The 27,963-nt window shown below is 41.6% G+C and overlaps 1 protein-coding gene across 8 annotated transcripts in view; it reads right to left on the bottom strand.

The window, feature by feature from the left end:
- The window catches only part of ankfn1 (ankyrin repeat and fibronectin type III domain containing 1), an 83,155-nt gene that overhangs the window by 27,502 nt on the left and 27,690 nt on the right, over positions 1-27,963 (bottom strand). For 7 of the 8 annotated variants that reach the window (XM_054763107.1, XM_054763124.1, XM_054763154.1 and 4 more), the window contains 3 exons: positions 24,931-24,968; positions 11,246-11,371; positions 4,568-4,763 (listed from right to left, as the gene is read on the bottom strand). In XM_054763107.1, coding sequence (XP_054619082.1) covers positions 4,568-4,763; positions 11,246-11,371; positions 24,931-24,968 — 360 coding nt within the window. Of the gene's footprint in view, positions 1-4,567; positions 4,764-11,245; positions 11,372-11,703; positions 12,423-24,930; positions 24,969-27,963 lie in introns of those variants that run through there. The other variant, XM_054763173.1, reaches the window with a different exon arrangement.

Below are 27,963 nucleotides of genomic sequence, written 5' to 3'. Positions count from 1 at the left end.
GCTAAATGCTCAATCCCTTTTTGAGTGACCGCAAGACTTTATGATAAAACCCTGAGAATGAAAAACAGCTCCAGGCAGCAGATTGCAGATTTAATCAAAGATGCCACCAATGAGGGAACAGAGAGTTCAGACGGAGGAGACATCGAATTAGTGAGGCGCCAAACAAGATTTTTATTGATCCCTCTGAGCCAAACTCAAGCATCCTGAGCGGATTCCCCATCAACATCTACATTTGCCTCTAAGATTATTCAGTGGCAGGAGAAACAATTTACGCAGCTGGTCATCATCACCGGGTCGATATTTCACATTGGCTGGTCAATTTTGGATGACACTTTAAATGCATGAAACTCTGTGTGTTACTTGTGGAGTTAGATGACAAAAAGGTGGAGGATGATAGTGGAAGAATGAAGACGAGTTCAAATAAGGAGACAAGTCAGTGTTTCCCATAGGACTGCAATGTATCTCTGGCTTTTGGCTCAAATTTGCAGAATTGATGATGATGCAAAACTCCGTGTTGGTGTGTGGAGAGGCAAAAACGGAGCTTTATGGTTTGTTTCATGAGAAATGTCCGACATTATATCATATTATCATTTCATGCAGCGGTATACATGCAACCTTAATACATGCAAAAACATTCCTGATGTTTCCTGTGCTCCACGTGCTGATTTTAAAGATAATGTCATTGCACAGTAATCCCTCGTTTATCAGGGTTAATTGGTTCCATACCCGACCGTGATAAGTAAATTTCTGCAAAGTAGGGTTTCTGTTTCATAAATTGAATATTTCCATAGTTAGGGCATAGAAAACTTGTTTACGACCTTATACTTAATATATGGCTTTTAACATTAGAGCCCTCTAGACATGAAATAGCACCCCTATAGTCCCCTTTACACTCCTATTACCCAATGTAGTAGACACAATAAGAGAAAATAAGACATATTGTGCATAGTAACACTGTTTACCACCTTCTAAATATGCTTTTAACATTTTTTTTTTCTGAAATATGCATATTTTTTACTAATAATATACCATATTCAATCACAAAACAGCAATATTTTATTAATATCTTTTTGAACAACTGTGATAAAGTGAAGCCACGAAATTTGCAGCACAAATTGTTGAGGGACGACTGCGCATCTAATTGATGTACAGATGTGTTATAATGCACGATCAAGCCTCCTGTGGCTTAACTCTCAATCTGCGATCAGGAACGCGTGGACGCTGGATGGAGCCCGGGCAGCGTGCAGGGTGTTACATGTGCGTGTGAGGTCTGTGAAGAAACTGAGTTACGATGCCATCTACTGTGCGGAGTATGAACGACGAGCTACACAGACACTGCCATTGCATACTGTAATTCTGTGATCGAGCGAGATTTAAACTTTTGGAACCTTGGTTAGCGTCATTAATCCATTCCGACTCAATCCGAAATGTACTCTAACCGAATCTAACTTTCCCACAAGAAATCATGTAAATCCAATTCATCCATTCCAGGAAAAATGTTAACACAAAACACGTTTTTATAGTTAAATAGTAAATGCATATAAATGAATAAAAGGGCTGAATGAACATTTAAGGTTAGTCTTACCTTCATTGAAGATGTGATTGTTGCCAAAAACAAGACAAGGCAGCGAGATCAACACAGACACCACCTTCCTGTTTTGCCATGAGTAATTCCTAGTATAGTGTTACCTTGTTTATCGTGAGGGATAGGTTCTCAAAATAGCCCGCAATAAGTGAAATCCGCAAAGTAGCCAACTTAATGTTTTTATTTTTTACAATGATTATATGTTTTAAGGTTGTCAAATCCCTCACCATACACTTTACTCAGACAGGCAATAACATTTTCTTACATTTCTCTCTTGTTTAAACACTCAAAAAAAAGTTCAAACCTTCGTCTGAATTTTAATGATCAACTTTAATGATCAATACAAAAAATGATTAAGTCACTCACGCATATTTCACTCCTGTGACCGTGCCTTTCCTGGCGCCGTTCTGCAGTACTGTAGCGTTTTTGTATCCTTGTGAAAACATATTGTTGCAAACGAATCAAAGATTAATTTACAAGCTGGCATTCATGCAAGCTAGCAAAGACAGGAGACATGGCAGGACGGCACAAAGGAGATTGATCGACAGTGGTCTACAGCCAATCAGGACGCAGAAAACAATGGCCGGTGCAGACAGACTGAGAGGGAAGAGAGAGACACTCAACTTCCCAGAATGCAATTCTTCTTAAAGGGCCAGGTTCGGCCTGCAACAGCATTCATACACTGTAATAAAAAAATTAGAAGCACAAAATAAAAATCAGCGAAACAGTGAATCTGCAAAAGGTGAACTGTAATAGAGTGAGGGAACCCTATTCACTAGTGTTTCTCACCTCAAGTCTCTGATTTTCTTTTGATCGCGGCTGCAAAATAACCCAGCATTTTGATAAAGAAGGTGAGAAACACGATTGCCACTTCGTGTTTTTGTCTCACATCTTCAATGAAGGTAAAAGTAACCTTAAATGTTCTTTATCACTTCCATTCATCCATCCATTTTCTATGCGCTTGTTCTCACCCATTCCGTGTTTTGAAGGCGACCAATCATCTGCATGCCTTAAGGATAAAAGTCCATGTTCTGGAAGTTTTCTATTTCATCTCTAAATGTTGCTTCCTCCTCGAAAATTATTAACACATCGCTCACCTCTTGGCTATCACTGTAAACATCCTCTGTCTCGTACACTGCCATGTTTGTTTACCTGAGCGATATTACCCTGATTCAAGATTCAAGAGTTTTATTGTCATATGCATAGTAAAACAGGCAGTTATACTATGTAATGAAATTCTTATTCTGTTCATTCTCCCAAGAAAAGAAAGAAAACACAAGAAAAAGAATAAGAACATAAGAAACATAAATACCATCATAAGAAACATAAATACCAATAAATTAAGCAACAACAACAGAAGAGACATTAATACAGATAAATAATACAAATAAGTAAATAAAGTGCTATGAGTGTGTGCGTGTGTTGCATGCGGCGTGTGCGAGTGCTTCGTTGAGATGGCCTGTGAGTAAAAGCTGTTTGCCAGCCTTGTGGTCCTGGACTTCAAACTCCTGTAGCGTCTGCCTGACGGTAGGAGTGTGAATAATGAGTGTTGTGGATGTGTGCTGTCCTTGATGAGGTTGTGTGTTCTTCGTAGGACTCTAGTTTTATAAATGTCTTGCAGTGAGGGGAGGGCTGCCCCAACAATGTTCTGTGAGGTCTTGATCACCCGCTGGAGTGCCTTCCTATCACGTGTTGTACAGTTACCGTACCAAACAGTGATGGAGGCGGTAAGGACACTTTCGATAGTGCATCTGTAGAAGCAACTCAGGATTGTGGTGGACATGCCAAATTTCCTCAGTCTTCTCAGGAAGTACAGTCTCCTTTGGGACTTCTTCAGAATTTGTTGGGTGTTGTGAGACCAGGTGAGGTCCTCGCTGATGTGTGTGCCAAGGAACTTGAAGGTTTTCACCCTCTCCACCTCAGTCTCATCAATAAACAAGGGTTTATGCGGCTCCTTTTCCCTTGTTCTTGGGTCGATGATCATCTCTTTAGTCTTATCTGTATTGAGAAGGAGATTGTTATCACGACACCAAGCTATGAGGTCCGCCACCTCTCTTCTGTATGATGTTTCAACACCACCAGTGATCAGTCCGATGACGGTAGTGTCATCCGCAAATTTAATGATGCTGGTGTTGTTCTGGGAGGCCACGCAATCGTAGGTGAAGAGCGTGTAGAGGAGCGGACTCAGCACACACCCCTGTGGGGTCCCAGTGCTCACAATTCTTGAGCTGGATGTGCGATTGTGGACTCTGACTGACTGGGGCCTGCCTGTTAGAAAGTTAAACACCCAGTTACAGAGGGAGGGTGACAGGCCTAGTGTGAGGAGCTTATTTGTGAGTTTGTGGGGGCAGACTGTATTAAAAGCAGAGCTATAGTCTATAAATAGCATTCTGACATATGTGTCCTGGCCCTGTAGGTGAGAAAGGGCTGTGTGGATGGCAGCGTTGACTGCATCATCCGTGGACCGGTTCTGGCAATATGCAAACTGTAGAGGGTCCACAGTTGCCAGGATGCTCTTTTTGATGTGGGTCATGACTATTCTTTCAAAGCACTTCATAACAATAGGAGTAAGTGCTATAGGGTGATAGTCATTCAAGCAGGTCACGTTGCTCTTCTTGGGTACGGGCACTATGGTGGTGGACTTAAACTGCGAGAGTTAGTTTGTCATGGCTGGTGCCATGAATTATAAATGTAATTTTTGCCAATTTACCGTTCCCTTTCCAAAATTGAATAATGTAGTACAAAGTTTACAAAAAATATATAAAGTATTTACACAAAATTGATCAATCATGTTGGGGACCCTTTAAGAACACAGTCACACTCACGCAGTCTATTAATAACACGACAAGACGCGCTAACCGGAAAATTGCTGTAAATGTTCAATGTCAACCAAAAAACATGCTAACCGAGGTTCTGCTGTATTAAATAAATGAATGTACGGGAAAGACTGGAAGTACATGATGGTGGCTACACCAAACTCACCGAGGCCTTGCGGAGACGATCAGTCTTTCCAAAGAAGTATGCGTCTTCGAAGGACGACGTGCTTCCTCGCAGCTTCTCCGACAAGTTCCGATAGAGGCGCTTGGCGGCATTGGGGGAGGCCGGCCCACCGGGGCACTTCTTGGCTTGGGACAGCTGCAGGTTCTGCATCTGCTGGGTCATTACAGCCGGGAGGCGTCTGACGGGGGGGGGGGAAAACATGGTCAGACTGAGGAAGACTAGGACACGACAATACTATAACATCTCCGTTTGACGGATGTCACTGGAATTGTTTAATGCTTTAAGCGGAACATTTCCACCACTAAACAAGCTTAAAGGGACATCTGTTGCAGCAGAAGGGTACCATAGTGAGTCGTACTTAGTAATGATCTTTTGCTGTCCATGCCCTGCTGTCCACCACAGTCTGGATTCTTTCTCTGGCAACATGCAACGAGCATGACGGCTGATTTCCTTCTCAGACCCGCGAAGAGAGTTTCTTACAGAGGCGCGCACACACAAGCCCCCCCATTACACTGCTCGTTACAAGGCTCTTCAGAACACACCTGCAGGGTCTCGGCATTAGCAGGCGGCGGATGAAAATTGGCGCTCCAGCAGATTGTTCTGCACTCGGGCCAGCAGGACTTCACCCTGTCGACAAACTGAAGTTGATTGGCTCAAACGCTCCGCTCGTCACGTTAATGACATTAAATGAGTCAGCATTTAATGTCTCTTCATCGAGTCTGGGATTGAATTGGCATCACGGTAATGATGATTAATCATTCTAGCAATGACAGCCTGATTAGAATCATTTCATTCGCAGCCAAGTTGTTATTCCCGGGCTTCGCTTCAAAACGTTAGCATTACAACTAATGCTGTTTGAACAGCAGCATCCATAAAAGGAGATTACACTAGGTCCCCAAATTACGAACACCCGACTAGCGAACACTCGCCGATACGAACACAAGCCGACTGGTTTATAATTTATTCTATTTTGCCTAGTAGTGCTTAGGCTGCTCAATCAGTACAGAAGTTCTACTGCTACTGCTACATGCTTGACCAGTAGAGGGCACTGTGACACTGCTAATGGAACCAACAGACGCTGGAGAGCTTCCGGTAAATAGAAAGCTAAGTTTTAGCTTTATGATACAACACTGACAGAGCATGTGATTAAAGATTATGAAGAGTTAATAGGCCTGCTTAATTATACACACCCACAGAACACTACCTCTTTTAGAAGAGTCTAACGACGACGACCATTTGTCCTTTTTTTCAACATCTCCTCCTCCACCACCACCACAACAACGACGTATGCTCGACCACTTCTCTCCAAAGGTAAATAACATTTATCATTACGTATTATTATATCACTTTTATTATTGTTTTTTTCATTCATTATCCTCGTGTAATATTACTACTGCATCCAAAGTCATATTTACATACATACGCAAATACTGTATATGTATACACGTACATGTAGTATCTATATCATTGGTAATATTAATTTTGTTTTGACTTAAGAACGATTCGACTTAAGAACGGTCATCTGGAACCAATTGTGTTCGTTAGTTGGGGACTTAGTGTATAACTAATATGGTGGCATGTTTACGCCCTCATGAGGTGAGCGTGTCCATCCAAAAGCACAAGGCCAGTGGGTCACCGAGCAGAGCACTTTTGGCAGAGGTCAGAGACGGCTAACTTTTGCCCCAGAGACTCCTGCAGACCTGCTGCCAGCTTCCATGTCCAGTTGCTGCCTGTAACCATGGCAACAACTGTGATGCTTGCGGCACCGCTGCAGCGAGTGTTTGTTGAAACTAACAAATAATAATCTGGAAATGAAGGGACTGATTCAAGCCAGCACCAAAACCACTAGAACTGTGGAACCTTGGTGAGTGTCATTAATCCGTTTCAGAAGGTCCAACTCTAACCAAATCAGTATTTCCCATAAGAAAAAATGTAAACACAATTAGTCCCTTCCAGAAAGACAAAAAATGTTAACGCACACACATTTTTATTGTTTTACAATTACAGTCGTCTGTACAGTTAATTGCTTCCAGACCTGACCGGGATAAGTGAATTACCGCGAAGTCCGAGTCAACATTAACAAACTGAATATTTTCATAGTTACAGCATAGAAAACCGATGCTTTGCTTCACCGTGTTCGGGGTGGCAGGAGGGACGTACCAGAGGAAAATTTTACTGCTCATAGCTTGCTCTTCTACAGCTGAGAAGCCTAATTTGAGATTCATTTCAGCCCCATTTTAGTTTCTACACTGCTCAAAAAATAAGGGAAGACATATAACACATCCTAGGTCTGAATGAATGAAGTATTCTTATTAAATACTTTGGCCTTACATAGTTGAATGTGCCGACAACAACATCACACAGAAGTTATCAATGGAAATCAAATGTTTTAACCCAGGGAGGTCTGGATTTGGAGTCACACAAAATTCAAGTGGAAAAACACACCACTTGTCGTCTATTCCGATTGCAGAACAGCATGTGAAATTGATTGTCAGTTTGTGTTGCTTCCTAAGTGGGCAGTTTGAATAATGGCCCAACAGTTTTGACAGAGTGTGAATATTGAGTGTTCCCTTTTTTTTTTTTTTGGAGTAGTGTCTTTTGTCTAAAAATGTTTCTCTTATGTTTAAATTGGTGAGAAATATGGGGGGGTAGCGGGAATCCATAAAACCGCGGAAATAGCGGCAGTGGTGTTCAAGATCTCGCTGTAAATGATGATGATGGCTGGGTTTGCTTGAGAGATGAGGAAGAGTATCACAAGTAGAGCTGACATTTTGATGAGCCTGTTGGGTATCGTGCAGACAGGGATCAGGGGACAATTTCTGAGCCTGGTGATGTCATAATATGCATATTGGATGAGTGAATTTACTCCCATCACAAACTTTGGCTCATACTGATGATTTCTCTCATTTACAGTATGCCTTTATCTGTAAGCATTTTCCAGCTAGAACCTTTTGAAATAGTAATATCAAAACCGAACATATTCTTGAAACACTCTGGCGCCTAAAAGAAGATAGAAGAAGAAGAAAAAAAGAATAGGAAAGGGTTCAAACAGAGCAGGGGAGAAGGACAAGGAGGCCAGAAGCTTACCACTTCCACAGGAGAACTTTTTTTTCTTCCCCCCACTCAATATCAGCCACGGCATGTCAGCTCGGCTCTGCTGGCTCAGTAGCCAGTCTCCATGCAGTGTGAACGGTCAAGTAATCTAACGTCATGTCTCATAACGTTACTGATGCCTACAGACCACAAAACTACATATAACTTGTCTTTCAATATTTTTGGACAAATAATAGGCCATAGTCAACCACGAAACAACCATCATTTATTCATTCGTTTTTGAAACCACGATATAGTGAGGGAGCGATATTCAAATTGAGATACAGCGAGGGACGACTGTATAGTTATACATGCATCAAACAATTCTTAATGCACATAAATGATGCATGAAAGTGATAAATGAACATTTCGGGTTACTTTTACCTTCACCGAAGACGTGATTGTTGCCAAAGACATGGTGTGGCAGCAAGTTCAACACGGACACCCCTTCCTGTTTTGCCATGAGTCATTTCTTGAATTCAACAGTGTTTCTCACCTCAAGTCTCTGCTTTTCTTTTGATCACGGCTGGAAAATAAGCCAAAACAGAGCCAAAGAAAGTTCCCATTGGCATTTAATAAAAAAGGTAAGAAACACTATTGAATTCATCCGCAAAACAGGTAGGTGGTGTCTGTGTCAATCACGTAAGCTTAAAAGTTCATTTATCCCTTTCATTCATCATTTATTGTATTGTACCCCTAAGTACAGTATAGTGACCACTTGTGACGGTATTATAGAAAAAGTAGTATGCATAAACTTCAGGTGGCATATAATGATGGTGCCCCGCTGGACGAGTGCCAGTCAAATCTTTGTTCAGGCTGCTGTGCCAACCTGTGCTACAGAACCTCATGTAAAGATGTACAGGCTAACATGCTCTGTAAACAGCATCATATACTGTATGCTCTGACCAACCTTGTACAAAGCTTGGTCCGGTTCTTTTCGAGTTTGTGGAAACGCTGGTGCCTTAACTTATTTATCAAGGGATCGCCATCTTTTTACTGTGTCTTGTCTGTTTGTTTTTAATGTTCTATGGACCATGTATGCGTCTGAAATAAAGTTGACGATGATGATTTATATGCTTTTAGAATTGCTTTATGCATGCAAAATTATAACTGTAGAACTATAAATATGTGAAAATTTTCGGGGCTAGCCGGGGCGTGCGCTAATCGAGGTTCCACCTCACTGGCCTCAGTTTTTGACAAAATTTTTTCCTTGGTTCTCATACGCTATCTTGCTTATCATACAATTTTTTTTTTAACCTTTTGGTATGTTGGCTCTTGTGGTATTAATAAAGATGTGGATGATACTCCCAGCATTGCTTCTTTATTCAGCCATCAATCAATCTTGCGATACTTAGTGTACACAATACTACGGTATCCTATAAGGCGCATTCATTTGGCAAACTCAAATGAAAAAATGACACAAACTAGTCCGCTTGCCACATCAACAAAAAGTTCCATCCTGGCCAAGAAAGAAGAAATCTAGGAAGGTAATGCTGCGAAAGGGATGGAATATCTGAAAAGTTGATCCTTTCCTCTCTCTCTCCCTTCCCCACCACAGTCTTCCCAAAAAGTCTTCAAAAAAAAGGTAACAGTGCACATTTTATTCCTCATTTATAAATATTTCACTTGCTATAATTCTCTAGAAAATGTATTTTTTCTTCATATTTTTGGGTGCCTGGAAGGGATTCACTGGATTGACATTATTGCCTGTGAGAAAAACTGCTTCATTTTTCGGATGTTTCAGTGTTCATCTGACCTTTTGGAACGACTGAATGATGAAAACCGAGATTACAGTAGTTCCTCGTTGATTGCAGTCGATTGAAGTTGGATTCAATATTAATAAATTGAATATTTCCGTAGTTAGAGCATAGAAAACCTTATTATTACCATTAAAATATGGTTTTTACCACTATTAGAGCCTTCTAGACATGAAATAACACCCATATAGTCACCTTTATACTCCTATTACCCAATATAACAGCTATAATAAAGACAAAATAAGACATGACAGCTCACATGTACAGTAAGCATTGGGAAAGTTCCTTGGTGTAGTAAATCGAACGTAATGTGGGTCAATTGCATGGCATAAATAAAAAGAAGAAGAAAAAAAACAGCCAATTGTACATCCTCGTGATGTTGTTTGTCACTTGATTGATATACAGGGCAGCCAGTCTGACATGCATCTAAAACATACAAACATACATGTGTACATGTGTAAAATAATGGCCACTGCTGCGTTACTGCTATCTTTTTACATCGCATTGCGCAACTCTTGCGCGCAGGCTACGGGATCTCTGCAGTGACACGAGAGACGGCTGCCGCTTTAGGCATAACTAGTTAGCCTCCAATTTTTTTTCCTAAACTTAAGAGAGGGTTTGAAACTGAGTGGGGAAGAAAGACAAAGAAAGAAGCCAAAAACATACCACTTCCACACATCAATTGGAACTACTGTCCGGACTCTACGGCTGACTCCATGCAGTGCAAGTTAAGGTAATGTAATGGAAGGTCATGCCTTATCAATGTACAGTAACATTACTGACCAGGATAGAATACTACATATGACTTGTCTTTCAATAGTTTTTGACCAATAGTCCATGTCAACAACAAAACAGTGATCATTTATTAATTGGATTTATTAATTACAGTCGTATCTCATTTATAGATGTTGATTGGTTCCAGACCCAACCACAATAAATTAATTTCCGCAATACAGGATTCAATGGTAATAAATTTAATATTTTCATATAGAGCACAGAAAATCTGCTTGACTTTCTAAATACGGTTTTTAACATTATTAGAGCCCTCTATACATGAAATAACACCCTATAGTCACCTTTACACTACCATTAATCATTGTTTACACCACATTGCATTGCACATTGCACATTGCATTGCAAGTCTTATGCTGCAGGGACCTGAGGCAGCCACTAGCTGGCAAGCTAACCAGTTAGCCTCAAGCTTATTTATTTTAAGCTTAAAAAGCCAAAAACTTAGCACTTCCACATGGAATGGGAGAACTTTTTTCACTCATAACTGACTTCATGCAGTGTTAAGGTAATGTAATGCAATGTCTCAATGTTTTGTGTCACTACTGCTGCCAAGTGCCTAGAATACTACATATCACTTATTATTACGTATTTGACAAATAATAGAGCATAGTCTAATCACGAAACAGCCATCATTAATTAATTCATTTCTGAAAAAACGTGCTATATATGAGGGAGCGATGTCCGAGCCACAAAGTGGCGAGGGACGACTGTACTGCTTCACTATCTGCTTTCGGAGGGATTTCCACCATATGGACTTGAGTATTTGGTCACTGCTCGTCAGCAGTTCATTCACTCTCTGTTCCCAGTGCACAAAGCAAAGTCCATCAAGGCATGCCTGGATGAGTTTGGTCCAACAGCCATCTAACCTGTAACCTCCCAAATGGATACACCCCAATATCTTGTAGAAAGCCTTCCCAGAAGCTGTCTTAGCTGCAAAGACTCCACATTTTCTTCACATCCATTACTTTTGTCCGTATGATGGATTCGGTAGACATGATTGTGATGTTCATGTGCTCACCTGTCCAGGCTGAGCGAGGAGCTGGATGGTCCTGTGTGAAACAGGGGCTTCAGTTCTTTAATCAGCGCATCCCCAGCAGCACGCTGGTTCCACCTCTGAGCCAAGCGCGCGATCTTGCTGTCTGACCTGAAGACACATGCCGGGAAGCGAGGATAAGGACCAGAGCACCATTCAAGTCATCATGAGCGAGAAAAGCACCATCATCCACGCATGCAGGTCAATTCAAACATTCCACGGAATAAGAGATAAAAGCTTCTCAAATTTGTTTCGCCACGAGCGAGGGAAAGACGCAGCAGCAGCAGCCTGGCTCCCTGCTGGGATGCGGCAAAAAAAAAAAACCCTTCAATGACACACTCCTGATCGGAAAACTACTCGGCTCAATGAGAATGCAAGTTGTCGCAAACGCTCCAACTGCAGCATGAACGTGGAAGTGAAAAGTCAGCACCACTGATACTCACCGGAGGAGACGGCAGGGACAACCAGCAGAGGATCTAAACCAGCATCTGAGGCTCCTGAGCAAGATCCTTCAACCTCTCTGACTGATGGAGCATCTCCATTCACTACTGTCTGAGTGTGTCTATCGGTTCCCCACTCTAGCGCGCTGGCTGGCTGCGCTGGACACCTGTTCACCAGGCGAGCGCATGGCGACACATCCACGAGCACACTCGCATGCGAGCCAGAAAGAGGATGAGAGTGAGAGGGGAGGGACGGACGGAGGGAGGCGGGAAGTGATGAGATAGAGATGTTTGAGGGGAACAACAGGCGAGGCTTGATGACAGTCTTTCATATCTCACTCACTCACACACACACACGCACGCACACTCTCACACAGTGTGCAAACCTGCATAGAGGAGGGGCAGCGGCTGCGGGCTGAAAAGGCAGAGAAGAATCAAAACGATGGGGGGGTGACAGTGAGGCGTAAAAAGATGTGTGATGTTGGAGCGGAAAGGATGAAAGCAGAAGTAACGACAAACAGTTCAGTTTTTTAATCTCCAGGTGATGACGCAGACAATACAAAAGTAAATTAGGTACACCAAAGAATTCATTTATATTGTGCAGGGGGGTTCTAAATAAAGTGGTGGGCGGCGAGAATAGTAATTAGGTAATACAAGCAACGTGACACTGTTAGACGACTTCTCATGTTGCCGGCCAAAGATCACGCGACATGGCTACCTGACATGACGACATGTGACTCATGTTTAAGCATTTAAAAGCCTCCCCTTTGTCCTCCTTATCTACTGGAGCAGCTGCTTGAGGATGCATGTGCAGGAGCGGCCACGTTCACGGACGGCAATTACAGTGGATCGCCACACGACCGTGATTCAGCATTCATGGTTCCGTAAATTTGCGGATTGTTGGTAAAAAACAAAACAAAACCAAAAAAAAAACAAAACACATTTTTACTTTTTTTTTCTGCAAAAATAGTTATATTTCCCCACAGAAAATGCATCTCATTGAAGCTGTTTACAGTACATACTGTACATACACACTAGGAGCATCTCATAACTCACGAGACAGGACGATGCACGAGATTGGGTCCACGAGAAGGTGACTTTAAGGCGAAACGAGATTTTAACATGAATTTCTAAAAAAAAAAAAAGCACAATGAAAAAATATGACTGGGCAAACAAACTTTATTTAACCAAGTCAAAAAACAACGTAGGTGCGATTTGAAATGTTTGTCCCACAAATTGACGCTCAAAGATATTGTCAACATTTTTTGAGACCAAATAAACCACAGTTATAATGTGTAATAATAATAGTTAATTACAATACAGCTCACCGTTTCTACAATACAGCTTTTTCTCTAAATAAGAAATGTCAGTACTTTTTAATGTCATTACACAAGATCTCAGGACACTCCTAATATACAGTGCTCATGCTGAAGTAACGTAAGGATGCAATTTGCAGCCATCAAAAGAGCCACATCTGGCTCCCGAGCCACAGGTTCCTACCCAGTTATAAGGCATCCTCGCCAGCGCACTTCCGCCAGCAGAATGTGTTTATTTTGTTAATTAATGGTTTTGCATTTTTTCCCCCCAACAAAACTAGGTTAAAGTGATGTTACGTTGTCCATTCAATTGTCATTTGTAATTATTTTTGCATCATTTTCTGCAAGTAAAACTATAATTATTGTCTATTAAATGTGTTTTTAACATTTTTGGGTGTCTGGAAAGGATTATTTGGATTTACATTATTTTCTATGGGAACATTTGCTGGACCCTGTAATTTAGAGCTGCTTCCCCTCTTTGGTTTGTTGCTCTTAGTAAGGACCTGGGATAATTTACTGATCTGTCAGAAGGACCTGTTTATAGTTATGACTGAAACAACCTAAAAAGAATTTTCTTGAGCAACACTGCATACTCTTATATCACAGAAGACTCAGGGTGATGCTTTTTGAAATTATTAGTAAGACAAAGAGTTTAATATGACAGTCAGTAAGGGCATATAAGCAATAAGTTATAATAAAAAAGGTAAAAACTTGCATCACTTAGCCTAAAGATGACAAATGAGCTCCAATGACATATCTGGATAAAAAGGTGTGTGAGGCATATTTAAGTCTTAAACCTTCATTGCAATAAACTTCTTAGCTTCTGTCACGAGTGAACAATGGCAACTGAAGAGAGAAGGGGAGGGTTCTGGAGTTGAATCTCAACCTATAATTACAACTAGGGAGGCTCCGATCAGGGTCTTATGCTGCCAATTCCGATACCGATCATCCCTGAGTGGGATCGGCTGATACTGTAGCAATCACATCGATTAACTGTAGATTTTTAATTTTTTATTTATGATGATTGCTATTGGCCAGGGCTGCTGTTAGGACAATTCCAATGACCCCTGGTAAATAGGTAATTATTAAAAAAAAAATTGATCGTTTTTTGTCTTTATTTTTGTGAAACGATATTTGTAGTATTTGACACAAACCTGAATTTAATTTGATGTGTGTTTTCGAGTAATACAAATCCATGAGAAATCAATTGTTCAATCATTTATTTTGTAGTTCAAGACAAAAAAATTCAGAGACTAAAATGATACAAATTAGTAACTTCATTAAATAGAAATGTGCCCATCGTAACTTAAAAGAGAATAAATTGAGTGTCCAAGTTGCCGGGGTGTCCAACGTTTATCACTATTAGAGCTGTCAACTATTTGTGTTTTATTTATGACTGGCAACATTTCAATTGCACACTACTTTATTTATCAAGCACATCTCCACTCAAACAGTGTGGCCATCATCTTTATGCTATTTTGTGCTCATCTGTCATTTTATAAAAAGCATAGAGCCTGAATTTAACAAAAAATTACTAAGAGTTGAATCAATTATTCTTTGACCCTTTGGTGAGCTGGCGTGCTAGGAGACCCCTGTGATAGTATCACCATCATAAGGCTGGACACACTATGTGTTTATGTTCATTACACAACCACACACAAATACCTGTAGTGTTTTGAGGACAAGACGTAATTAGTAAAATGACAACAAGAGCGCAAAATTGTTCAATGACACTTGAAAGTAGCATGTACCCCATGAACGTGATGATATCCGCTCAATACGGGTGTTGGCAACCCTGAGTGACACAGCACACATGTAGGGTTTGCTTTTTGTGATCATTTATTGGCATATGCCGATCACGTGTTTATTGTGGAAATGAGCCGATACTAATCTGTGGCTGATCAATCTGATCATCCCTAATTCCGACATATGACATTGGAGGGGAACGTCAACGTCAAGCTAGCATGAGGGTTTGGATGGGGAGGAGCGAGCCATGTGTCAAAAACAGACATTTTTATGGGCATTTTACTCATGTTTTTTCGCCATTCATGGGTGGTTTTCGAAAGGTAGTCCCCGGCGCAATGCGGGGATCTACTGTGTACATTCCATTTGCAACAACATTTATGCATTAACAGCTGCTGTTATGAAGATGTGAACATGGGAGCCTCTTCTACTTTCATCACCTGTTGGTGAGCTGCAATTACAGGCCGTACCCGCCAGCTTCATTATTGGCAATAAACATTTGTTTATTTCACAAGCGTAATTAACGGATTTCTCTGTTAATTCAGGTGGACGCCCATCCTCTTTAATCCTCTTATTCATCTATTTCAAACGAGTCAACAAGCTTCAGGCCAGATTACATTTAGCGAGAAGCACGTTGATATTGCCGAGCCACTTCCACCTGTCTTGTCTTTACAGTCCATATCTGTAGCATCTAGCAGCATAACAGCATCATAACCATCAATACGCAATTGTTAAATGCAAGTAAGATCTATAAATCACCAAAAATGCTCCCATAGACATGAAGACACAACAGGACAATGTTAATCTAAGTGCAATAATGATGCACAAACATCTCCATTAGGCGCTGTTTACTGCACGTCACAGTGGGAGATGAATGTGCACTTTGATGGCGTGCAATGTCACAAAGTTGAGACTCTGCTGGCAGGTAAATGAGGCGTTTCATGCCGAAACACAGCTTTGCTCGAGTGTGTGCATGTGTGTTTCAGTGAGGGGAGGACAAGTAGGAAGGGTCCCTATGCGTCTTGGATGCGAGACCGTGTACCGCAGCAAGTCCCGGAAGGAAGCAAACAATGCAAAGAATGAACATGGGTTCTCGCCCTCCTCTGCTGAGGAGCAAGTGGCTGAAGCTGATTGGCTCCACTGTTTCCATGACTCCCATTGAGAGCAACAGGTGAAGAGGATGAGGGGGATGGAGGCATGTAAATGCTTCTGATTTCAATATTTGCATTGCTGTTACTCACCGCACTTGTACCTGGCAACAAACCATTTCGACCCCCACCTACACCTGCCATCAGGTCCTGTCATGTGACCAGTGAGACAACAGAGAGACTGAGCAGCAAAGGCTGGTCTCTTCTATACTGTCAGCTGCCTTTGTCCTCCTTTGCCTCGCTTTCTGTACCTGTGGTCATCCCGCGCAGTACAGCCCCACACATGCCTGGGCTAGAACCTGCGGCCACTCAAAATCCTCTGACTTGTCTGTGTCCCCAAAAACAAAAATGCACATTTCCCCCACTAAAAACGACATTTGCCAGCTGTCATGCGCATTTTGGCCAATCAGAAGCCGAAAAAAAAGTTACCATAGTTGCCCCAAATGCAAATTATAACACCTCTGCTTATCAATATAGTGATACAGTATATGAAATGTCAGTTGGTGGGCAGCCAGGGACAGCAAAGCCTTCTCTGCTGGCCATAAACACTATCAGAAGCACTGCCCTACATTTACAACTGAAATTCCAGTATTTGTTCCATGAAATTGTATTAATTTATTCCCAAATACTGCTTCCAGTACACGTATGGGTATGCTACAGTATTTCACCTTCTATGTGTTGCCATGTCAATGTAGTCTGCCCAAGGCCTACAGAATCAGGAGTGCTGGCCCGTGTCACTTAAAGTCTACTAGCAATGTGGCTGTTTCTTTAACCAATCACATTTCAGATTCATCTCACTGGGCCAGCTAGCAGGTGCACAGTGACGTCAGCATTTTTCACTCATCTGATGGGTTGATGTCTCAAAGTCTGCGCTTGACAGTCAACGTTACGAGTGCGCTTGAATGAATCATCATGACATCGAATGGCGCAGTGCTTAATTGATCCTAGTCCGACGCACAGAAAGGAGATAGTCATGGAGTTGTTCATCATTTTGTGTGCGTTATATGAAGAAATAAGTGAGATTATGTATATACACTTTTATATCGCAGAGCAAATGGCTATGACCTGTGGGGTTCCCCAGGGGTCAATCCTGGGACCCCTATTGTTCTATCTGTACATGCTTCTCTAGGTGAGCTAATACAAAGCTGCCATGTGTCCTACCACAACTATGCAGAGGACACTCATATCTACGTGGCACTGATGGGCGGTGAACATGGTCCTGCTGATCAGTGTGTGGACGCAAAACAACTTTATCCAGCTAAACTCAGAAAAAAATGAAATCATTGTCTTTGGCTCACCTTGAGACTATCTAAAATCTAATCATCAGGTTAGAAATCTGGGGGTTATAATTGACTCAGATCTGAACGTTAACAGCCTCATTAAATCAAGAATATCATCAGCTTTTTACCACCTGAAAAAAAATTTCCAAAATCAAGGGAATAGTCTCTAAAGCAGATTTACAGAGACTAATCCATGCCTTTGTCTCCAACAGGCTAGACTACTGTAACGGCCTTCTCAGAAAATAGACTTTAAAACAGCTCTGATTGTGTACAAGTCTCTTCGTGGTCTTGCGCCAAAGTACCTGTACATCTCTGACATGTTAGATCTACAGAAACCATCTTGAGTGGTCTCCTGCAGGTGCCCAGAGTCAGGACTAAACACAGTGAGGCTGCGTTTCAGTTTTATGCTGCCAAAATCTGGAACAATCATCCAGAAGATGTGCGGCAATTCTCAACTTTGGCAATGTTCAAATCCAAGCCGAGAACACTTCTAGTCAACTGTAACAACATAAGACAACTGAAAGTATTTTATCTGCACTCTTCATTTTTAATCTTTTTGTTGAATGGAATGACATTGAAAGTGATTTTACCCTTATTTTCTGTAAAGCACTTTGAATGACCTTGTGTATTTATTGTGCTCTATAAATAAGTGCCTTGCCTATATATAAGTCAGCCTGGGAAAGGGTATGATGATATACTGTAAGATATTGTAGTGTAAAGGTTTGTACTTGTTTAGAGATGTATTTGAAGATACAGGGTAAACTTGGTTTGTTGCTTTAGTAATAATGGTTTTCATCCCCAATTCTTTACAGTGTTCCCTCATTTATCGTGGGGGATAGGTTCCCAAATTAGCACGCAATAAGTGAAATTTGCAAAGGAGACAACTTAATTTTTAAAAACAATTATCATATATGTTTTAAGGCTGTAAACACCCTCACCATACACTTTATACACTTTTCGCTCGTTGAAAAAGTCAAAGTTCAAATTTCACCTGAATTTTAACCTACTATGTTGGACACAAGAAATTAAGTGACTCACGCGTGTTTCGCTTACAGTGGTATGAAAAAGTATGTGAACCTTTTGGAATTTCTCACATTTCTGCATGAAATCACCATCAAATGTGATCTGATCTTTGTCAAAATCACACAGATGAAAAAACTGTGTCTGCTTTAACTAAAACCACCCAAACCTTTATAGGTTTTTATATTTTAATGAGGATAGCATGCAAACAATGACAGAAGGGGGAGGAATAAGTAACTGAACCCTCTGCCTAAGGAGACTTAAAGAGCAATTGAAACCAATTTTTACCAAACAATTCAAGTCAGGTGTGTGCCCAATCACTGATGAGTGGTTTAAAGCCGCCCTGCCCACTATAAAACACACAGAATTGGTAAGAATTGTCTTGATGAGAAGCATTGTCTAATGTGCACCATGGCTCGCTCAAAAGAGCTGTCTGAAGACCTGCGATCAAGAATTATCGATTTGTATAAAGCTGGGAAAGGATACAAAACCATCTCTAAAAGTCTGGATGTTCATCAATCGACAGTCAGAGAAGTTGTCTACAAATGGAGAGAGTTTGGCAACATTGCTTCTCTACCAAGGAGTGGCCGTCCACCAAAGATGATGCCAAGAGTTCAGCGCAGAATCCTCAGAGAGGTAAAAAAGAGCCCTAGAGTGTCTGCTAAAGACTTACAGAAATCACTGGCACAGTCCAATATCTCTGTGCACACATCAACTATATGTAAAACAATGGCCAAGAATGGTGTTCATGGGAGGACTCCACGGATGAAGCCACTGCTGTCTAAAAAAAACATTGTTGCTTGTTTAATGTTCGCAAAAAGGTACTTGGACACTCCACAGAAGTTTTGGCAAAATATTTTGTGGACTGATGAAACCAAAGTTGAATTGTTTGGGAGGAACACACAACGTCATGTATGGAGGAAAAATGGAACAGCTCACCAACATCAACACCTCATCCCCACCGTGAAGCATGGTGGGTTGCATCATGGTTTGGGGCTGTTTTGCTGCCTCAGGGCCTGGACAACTTGCAATCATTAATGGAAAAATGAATTCAAAAGTTCATCAGGATGTTTTACAGGAAAACCTGAGGCCGTCTGTCAGACAGTGGAAGCTAAAAAGAGGATGGATGCTGCAACAAGACAATGATCCAAAACACAGAAGTAAATCAACTTCAGAATGGTTTCAGAAGAACAAAATACACGTTCTGGAGTGTCCAAGTCAAAGTCCACACTTGAACCCCATTGAGATGCTGTGGCATGACCTCAAGACAGCGATTCATGCCAGACATCCCAGGAATCTGACTGAACTACAGCAGTTTTGTAGAAAAGAATGGGCCAAGGTTAGTCCGGATCGATGTGCCAGACTGATCTGCAGCTACAGGAAGTGTCTGGTTGAAGTTATTGCTGCCAAAGGGGGGGCCACAAAATATTAAATGTGAGGGTTCAGTTACTTATTCCTCCCCCTTCTGTCATTGTTTGCATGCTATCCTCATTAAAATATGAAAACCTAGAAATGTTTGGGTGGTTTTAGTTAAAGCAGACACAGTTTTTTCATCTGTGTGATTTTGACAAAGATCAGATCACATTTGATGGTGATTTTATGCAGAAATGTGTGAAATTCCAAAAGGTTCAGATACTTTTTCATACCACTGTATCTGGCCATGCGTCTTTGCCATTCGGGTGTGCCGTTTTTGTGTCCTTATTGAAGCGTGTTGCTCCTGCCGTTGTGTTTACTCTCCCTCGTCGTCCTCCTTGGTCCGAGGATTCATTTGTTCTGTGGTGGCGTCCTGCAGCCTCGTGTCTTCTGCCTTCCTTCGGTGTGTGCGGATTTTGTCTTCCTCTGCCATTTGGGTACAGAGCGTTTCATCGGCGTTGCGGGTTTTGTCAGGGGGAGGGCTTGCGGCCATGCAGCGTCCAGAGCACTTTTGGCTTCTTCTGTTCCTACTATTGTTTACAGTATCAGCGGTTAGCAAACAGCTCACAAGGTTAGCTAGTTTGCTAGCCATGTATGGCCATGACACAACAGGAAACAGTGTTGCCAATCAGGACGCAGAAGGCCACAACACTCAACTTCCCCCAATGCTATTCTTCTTAAAAGGGCCCCGGCTCGGCCTGTAATGCTGTTCATATGCTGTAAAAAAAATTTAAAACCCTAAAATTGCACAAAAACAAAAAGCAGTGAAACAGCGAGTACACGAAAGGTGAACCGCGATGGAGCGACGGAACACTGTATTGCATTTTTGTATATTATTGATGGCTTATATCATTGTGACACGACAGTGGAGGTACTAACAGGTGGACTGGGTCGCTTAAGTCTCCACTGAAGGCCCAGGAACCAAATGCATCTCCCGCCACTGTTAAATGTACAGTGAGATGTGCATTGTCTTTAAAATCAGCGCATACTTACACGTTGCTCATGGAACATCATGAATGTTATTTTAAATTGTCAGCGCACGTGTCTTATCACTTCACAAAATAAAACCAACACGGGGAAGTCAATAACTTCACGGTCTGTTATTAAATACAATTTAAAAACAGGAGATAATGTTACACATTTCTTGTGACACACACCCCACAAACCCATCCACACACATGATGTTCATTGGACGAGTGGGTGACAGTGGAGATCACCGCCTCCCCTCGAATAAAACCAAACAAAAGGTTGTTCAGCCTCTCTAGTTATTAGCATCTTGGTGCTCATTTCTGACAAGTCAACGAGCCGACAAGTCACGATTCTGCAGTAAAGCAGACAAGTAGACATGACTTTAATGGACAGCACATTGGTTGCGTGTCTGAGTGCGTGCTTATGTGGGGCGGGGTTGGCGGAAGTGGGGGGGTGCACGCTTCAGAGCAGCACTTCGGGGAGCGTGCAACAGCGAGGAAATGACTCACATCAATCAAAGACCGTTGCGCATTAGCGCCTCCACGGGTGTCGCATGGCGCAGACACCGACCAAATGTCACGACTTGATTCCAACTATCGCTGGAGTGTTAACGTCTCGAGCCTGCCGACTAGTAACTCGTGGAATCGTGATCCAGTTCTGACTAGGGTTGGGTATTGTTTACGTATTATCCAAGACTGGTGCCGGTGCTTAAACAATTCCTGAACCCTAGTTAAAAGCTAAAATGCCTCGGTCAGATGAAGAAATACAAATAAGGGGAAAGATTTGTGTCCTAGTCAATCTCACAAATCAAGTAGATTCAAATTGACATGCATGAAAGACTTCACACAAAGGTGCCGTTTGCTCTCTTTGATAAAACCTACAGTACGTTGCGTTGTTCCATCGTCATGGCAACAAGTAGCCAGGAGCGATTAGATTTAATAGCTACCTTGGGCCCCTCAGTGTGAGTGTTTGTGTGTGTGTGTGTGTTGTAAAGATCATTGAGTGTAGCTGCAGATTAGTGTGATTGTGCCCAGCAGCATAAAAAAAGGAGCTGTTACATAAAATCGCATCCTTGTTGCATTCACACGTGCACTCACATCAGCGGAAACATCGCAAAGCGGTGCAGCGAGGCAATAACTCATTTCAAACACTGTCGCTGGCATCGACACTCTGGTGACAGACAATATACGCAAGAGCTCCATCCAAAATCCTCCTCATCACTGACTAACACCTCTGAGTGGCCCAGTGCAGGGGGTCGGGAACCTTTATGGCTAAGTGCCATGAAAGCCGTGTATTTTAAAATGCACAGTGGTGTGAAAAAAGTGTTTGCCACCTTCCTGATCAATATTTTGGCATGTTTTTTCACACTTAAATGTTTTAAATCAGGGGTCTCAAACTCAGTTTACCCTGGGTCCACTGGAGCTGGAGGTAGACTCTGGGTGAGGCTGGGCCTCATCAAGTATTGGGAGTAAGGCTCACAATAACGATAATATCTATAACGATATCGGGCATGCTGCAGGAAACACGTCTTCACATGTTAGCGCACTAAAAGCGGTATCATCCGGCAGTGAACGTTACATCTACAAAAAGAAAACCAGCTTAGTGCAAACACCGATAACGTCAGCATATAAACAACCTCTAGCAAACAACTCTGACCGGGCCAAAACAGGAACACATGGTATTGGAGTTCTTATAGCCACGAGATTTTGTCCATATTCAGTTGTGGAGAGCGCTGGCTTTAAGTACAGTCATGGAAAAAATTATTAGACCACCCTAGTTTCTTCAGTTTCATGTTCATTTTTAATGCCTGACACAACTAAAGGTAACCTTGTTTGGACAAATAACAATGACAACAAAAATAGCTCATAACAGTTCCATTTTTTGGCAGTACAATGCTATAGCTATTCATGTAAACAATTTTGGTCATCAAGAAAAGCATGGAAGTTGCTAGATATCAGCGCTTAAATTCAACTGTTATGAGCTATATTTGTGATCATCATCATATTTGTACAAACAAATGCACCTTTAGTTGTACCAGGCATTACAATGGATCAATCAAATTCAACTTTTTTACATGTATTATTAAGGGAGAAAAAAAATCCAACCCAACATGGCCTTGTGTGAAAAAGTAATTGCCCCCTCTGTTAAAACTTAACTGAGATTAATTCAGATCTATCAAGGTGGAAAAGGTTATAAAGACATTTCTAAAGCTAAAATTTTGGGGGGGAATTTTGCCCATCATCCACAATCCTTATGCGAAACATGAACAGCATATTTCTTTCACTGTGAACTCTAACAAGAGAAAACGAGTTAGTATGAGTCAGCTAACATTGCTTGTCACTGGAGGTACCTATTTCGACGATGAAGCCCTCTAAAAAGACCTCTGATAATGTTTATGGGTTTATATTCATGCTGAGATCATGCATTAACAAGTACATTGATGATAACATGTGTAGGCAAAAATGTATTTACTGAGTGGGTAAATAATTATTACAAGTAGATTTTAGAATAACTGTTTGCATTGATGTCTATTGATTGGATTATTGTTGAGTGCCTTAAAATAAGTACAGTACAGATAGAACTGTTTAATCAATTCATCTAATAACTTAGTTAATGAGTACAAGTAGATTATAGAAATAATGCCTTATTAAGTAACTAGCTGTATAAATGCCAACTGTTTAAGTGTGTCAAAGGTTAAATACTGAGAGCTCACACATAGTACAAGCCAGCTGGGATCAACAACCAGATAAGGGAAAGAAAAGAAAAACTTGAGCCTTGGGTGTTATCGGGTCAAGCAAAGGACCCGGCTATCATCTGCCGACGTCACACAAGCTTCGTCAAGGAATCCAGGAGAAAAGTTATCTTTGGAGAGAGCAAAACAAGTACAAAACGACAGATGGGACTATCGATCGGGACTCTCTCATACATCTGGAGGAGCAGGGAGCCGGCGCATGAGACGGTGTTCGGAGCTTCGTAAACTGCGGAAGATATTCTGTCTGACTTATTTTTCAATTATTCTGTCTGATTTATTCTCAGTACAATTCTTAAACTTCATCTGGTGTGTCTTCTTTCCAAAAGGGTCCTTTGACCCTTTGTGGAGAATTTCATCTCCAACACATGTAACACTTACAGTATCTTGATGATTGAAAAACTTCTTTCGTAGGCACATTGATTTGACATAGCCCATAGGAGCTAACGCGACTTCCGTCAACAACAGGTTTGCTTTCACCCCTTAAACAAATGCAAGAAAATGGACCAAACTTAATAATAAAGTGCTTTTCTACAAAGGTTTTGGAAGCTGGTTTCACCATGGGAATCCACAGCATTATGCCACAAAGTCAACAAATTCTGTTGGTAAAATGATGTTATAATGGCCAAATACAATCCAAATTATTTTTTCAGCCTTACCTGTGTCAGGTAATCCCGTGAGATCTTGTTTGGACTATAATCCGGTTTGGTACAATTCTATGCAGAACATGGATTAAGCATCTTCCCCCGTTCTCTTGCCACATCCAGTATGGCGGTGACATCGACGTATGATGTGGCTCTCAATGCGGCGTCTACGTCACCCGAGAAACTCAAACATGCGCAACAAGTCTACCTACCTACAGGACCTGCCTCACTCAACACGTGAGCCCACATCAGGTTCACGATTCACTTGTCACCACCCTCATGCCGGTGTTGGCGAGTGAGTAGCTCAGACAGGAACAGGAAGTGGAAAGGAGAGTTGATATGAGGCCGGGAGCAGATCTTTTTCTAATTAACCCTGCTTTTTCCGCAGGGTTAATACATTTAGGGGCTATCCACACGGAAACGTTTTCACATCAAAACGGCAAAGTATTTTATCATTCTAGTCTTTCATCCACACAAAGGGCGTTCAGGGTGCCCTAAAATGTTATTCTTTTAAAAACGGCTTCCAGAGTATTTAGTGGTTCCGTCGGTGTGCCTTGTGTAATTACATCCTTTTCACCCAGTGATCCGTTACCAAGTATGTCGCAAGTATGTTACCTGGTTTCTTTCTAATTTAGCTTGAGGCGGCAGGAAAGTGAACGAGTTAACAGAGATGAACACCCGCAAGTCCCGGTTCAGTAAAAAACATGAGAGTTTTGAACTACTTGGTCAATCCTTGACCATCTCTACAAATACTCAAAATATTTGAGGCATGTAAACACCTGGACAGGTCGCTACTCACACTCATGCCATCACTGAGTGGGGCTTGAACCCACGCAACTCAATTCCAGTGAGTCAACCACTTAACCAGAACACTGAGCGTATGTTAACTTGGTCATTTGCATGTGATGACAGGAGATGAAGATGTGACATCAGGAAGGCGGGACTTACTTCTTTCTGGAGTCGTATCTGCTCGGAGTTCCCAGACTCTGCAGAAGAGAAAAGACGAAGAGTGGAATGATCAGCACATGTAAATGCACAGCCCGAGAGGAGCCTGGTGTCGGTTGCAGTGTCCATTCATTCACGCAGAAAGGAAACAAAGAACGCAACACATTTACTTCATTTGTCTCTTTCAAGTATGCCAGAAGGCCTTGTGTTGGCGTGCTTGTGTGTGAGGTGTGTCATGTTCTTCTTGTCATGCGTATAGGATGGCAAGGTTAGGGCATTGTGCGGTGGAAAGTGTAGTAATTACCTTGGCAACGGAGGAAAAGGTTACAATGCCAACACAATCCGCCAACAATGAAGCATCCATGTTTGAAGACTAAATGACCTCAGTTTACTCGGGAGACAACGGAGACACCAAAATTATTAGAAAAAAAGTATTAGTCAAACCTCCGTTTTTGAATGCCCCCCACTTGTCATATGATTTGGCTTTTTGGCAAAATTTTTCCTCAGTTCTCGTACAATATTGTGCTTAATAAACTTGTTTTTTACCTTTTGGCACATTGACTCTTGTAGTATTAATTAGGAGTGTCCTGATCTGATATTGATATCAGTCCTGAAAAAAAAAAGTATCTGGCAATATCGGCCTGCACCTAAAATCTCCAATATTGGCAATCCAATACAACCAGTCCATTCCAGATGCCGCTTCAGCTCTTCTATCCAGCAGCGGCCGGATCCAGCCCATGTGATCACAACCACAGCGTGTGCTAATGTGCTAACAAAGTGCCAAGGATTACGAGTGACGTCGGCTGTGTGGCATTATTTTTCATCTGAAAATGACGTTAAAAATTGTCACGCACAGGTTTCCCATGGTAGCACAGAACCGGGGAAGTTTAATACAACCGATCTCATCGTGCATTTGAAGCAGCATAAGGATTTTCGGAAAACCACAGCTCCCTCAAACATCGAACGCTGTCTGAAACATTAGCAAAGCGTGAGAAACAGGATGGCAAAAAGGTAATCTGCTATATCAGAAAAGACGCAGCCCATGTCGGCGGGGAGTAATGTCGGGTTTCAGCGCTTCATTGAGCACCTCAAGCCTCGCTATGTGATGCCTAGCTGTCACAACAATGGAGGTAAAACTATACCCCGGGTGTAGTATATGGGCAGTAAATGGGTCAGTTTTTCCTAATACCAACTGTTGCTGAGCATTGTTCTCTGGTACATCAGGCGGCGCCGGTGTGACGTGACGTGTGCCCCAGTTTTGCATCTCATGGCATGTGGCTTTAGTGTGTATTTAATCTGGATTTGAAGGTGTCAAACTAATGTGTAAGAACATCACATAATTTAAATACATACTGTATTTGACATGTTAACCTAAATATCAAACTATTAAGTCGCAAATGACCACTTAGCAACAGAAACGGAAGTGAAACCTGGTGATGCAAGCCAATGAATAAAACTCAGCAAATACACAATCCAGCAATTCCAAAACACTTGTGGACAAGTTGTGGCCTGCACAGATGGAACGAGATGGAACGGACGTTCCGTCAACAAAGCAACAAATTCAATTCCCGTCTCCCTACAATCAAAAGGAGGTGGATGTAGATAAACACCATCGGTACTTGAATCCCACTGTATGGCAGAAAAGACACCACACCCGTCATCATTGTTAAGTTCACCAACATGGAATTTAAAACTGTACTGCAGCTGAAAAGGCACAAATGGCTACACAAATGAGCATCTGACAAAACGCAACACTGACATCGACAAGAAAGCACAAGACTTGAGGAAGCAGGGAGAGATACAAAGCACTTGGAGCACCAATGACAAACTCTACATCAAGCTAAATGGAGGACCAGAAGATGCAAGAGTGCTTGTTGTCAAAGATATCAACAATCTGGACACATATTAAACATCATATTACCATCACAACACGGAAAATGGAGGATACAACCCACAAAGAACGAACCATGCAGTTAGAAGGATTATGTTCAATAACATTTGACATTTGATATCATCGTTGCAAGGGCCTGCTCAACAAAGTACTGGAATCAGGAACCCATGTATCTACTACATTCAGTGACACTCACAGTAGAACACGAACGATGGCAGGACAGAAAGACCTGGAAGAGGATCGGGGGAAAAAAGGAACTTTTTGTTTTTGTTTTTTTGTTAAAAAAAAAAAAATTGAGATGCACACGTAGAGCGCAGGCCTGTGCCAAGCGCCATAGTTCCCCCCATATTGTGATTCACACCAAAATAATAATTCAAAATTCTTTTGAATCAGTATTTGATACTTAGAACCTGTTGGAAACTTGTCCTGCATTCCCCCCCCCCACTCCGGTTTCCTCCCACATTCCAAAACATGCATGTTAGGTTAATTGGTGACTCTAAATTGTCCATAGGTATGAATGTGAGAGTGAACGGTGTTTGTCTATTTGTGCCCTGCGACCAGTCCAGGGTGTAACCCGCCTGTCGCCCGAAGTCAGCTGGGATGGGCTCCAGCATACCCCCGCCACCCTAATGAGGAGGCATAGAAAACGGATGGATGGATGTTCTGCTGGTCAATTAGAAGTGGACTGAACAATTACAAACAAAATAATGTGAAAGTAACTGTTGCAACTGTTGCAAATCTTTGTTAATATTTAACAAATATTTGTTAATCTTATTCTTCTAATCTTATTAAACAAATATTTACTATCCTATGCCAATCCCACAAAAATGTAAATGCCTTATACTTGTTATGAAATATTTTATTATTTCTATTTCATTTGGCGAAAAACAAGGAACTGAAGAAAAAAAACATTTTGAAGGAAGAAACCATTTAAAGCCCCTGAGTGTACATTCAAAAGGACCACATGTCACACATCTTAGTCCTCTGGAGTCCTTCAGAAAGTTCATAACACCAGAAATGCTTGAGTTACTAAAGTAACAAACAAATTTGTACGGTGTACAAAATTCTGCACATCACAACAATGTTAACACCACTCTAAAAGAACTGGAAATACAGATTGGCCTCTACCTGCGCGTGGGTCTTTT

Source organism: Dunckerocampus dactyliophorus, chromosome 2 (genome assembly GCF_027744805.1).
Source record: "Dunckerocampus dactyliophorus isolate RoL2022-P2 chromosome 2, RoL_Ddac_1.1, whole genome shotgun sequence".
Taxonomy (NCBI): Eukaryota; Metazoa; Chordata; class Actinopteri; order Syngnathiformes; family Syngnathidae; genus Dunckerocampus; species Dunckerocampus dactyliophorus.
Note: the sequence above shows the minus strand (reverse complement) of the source record. Positions and strands in the feature narration are given on the sequence as shown.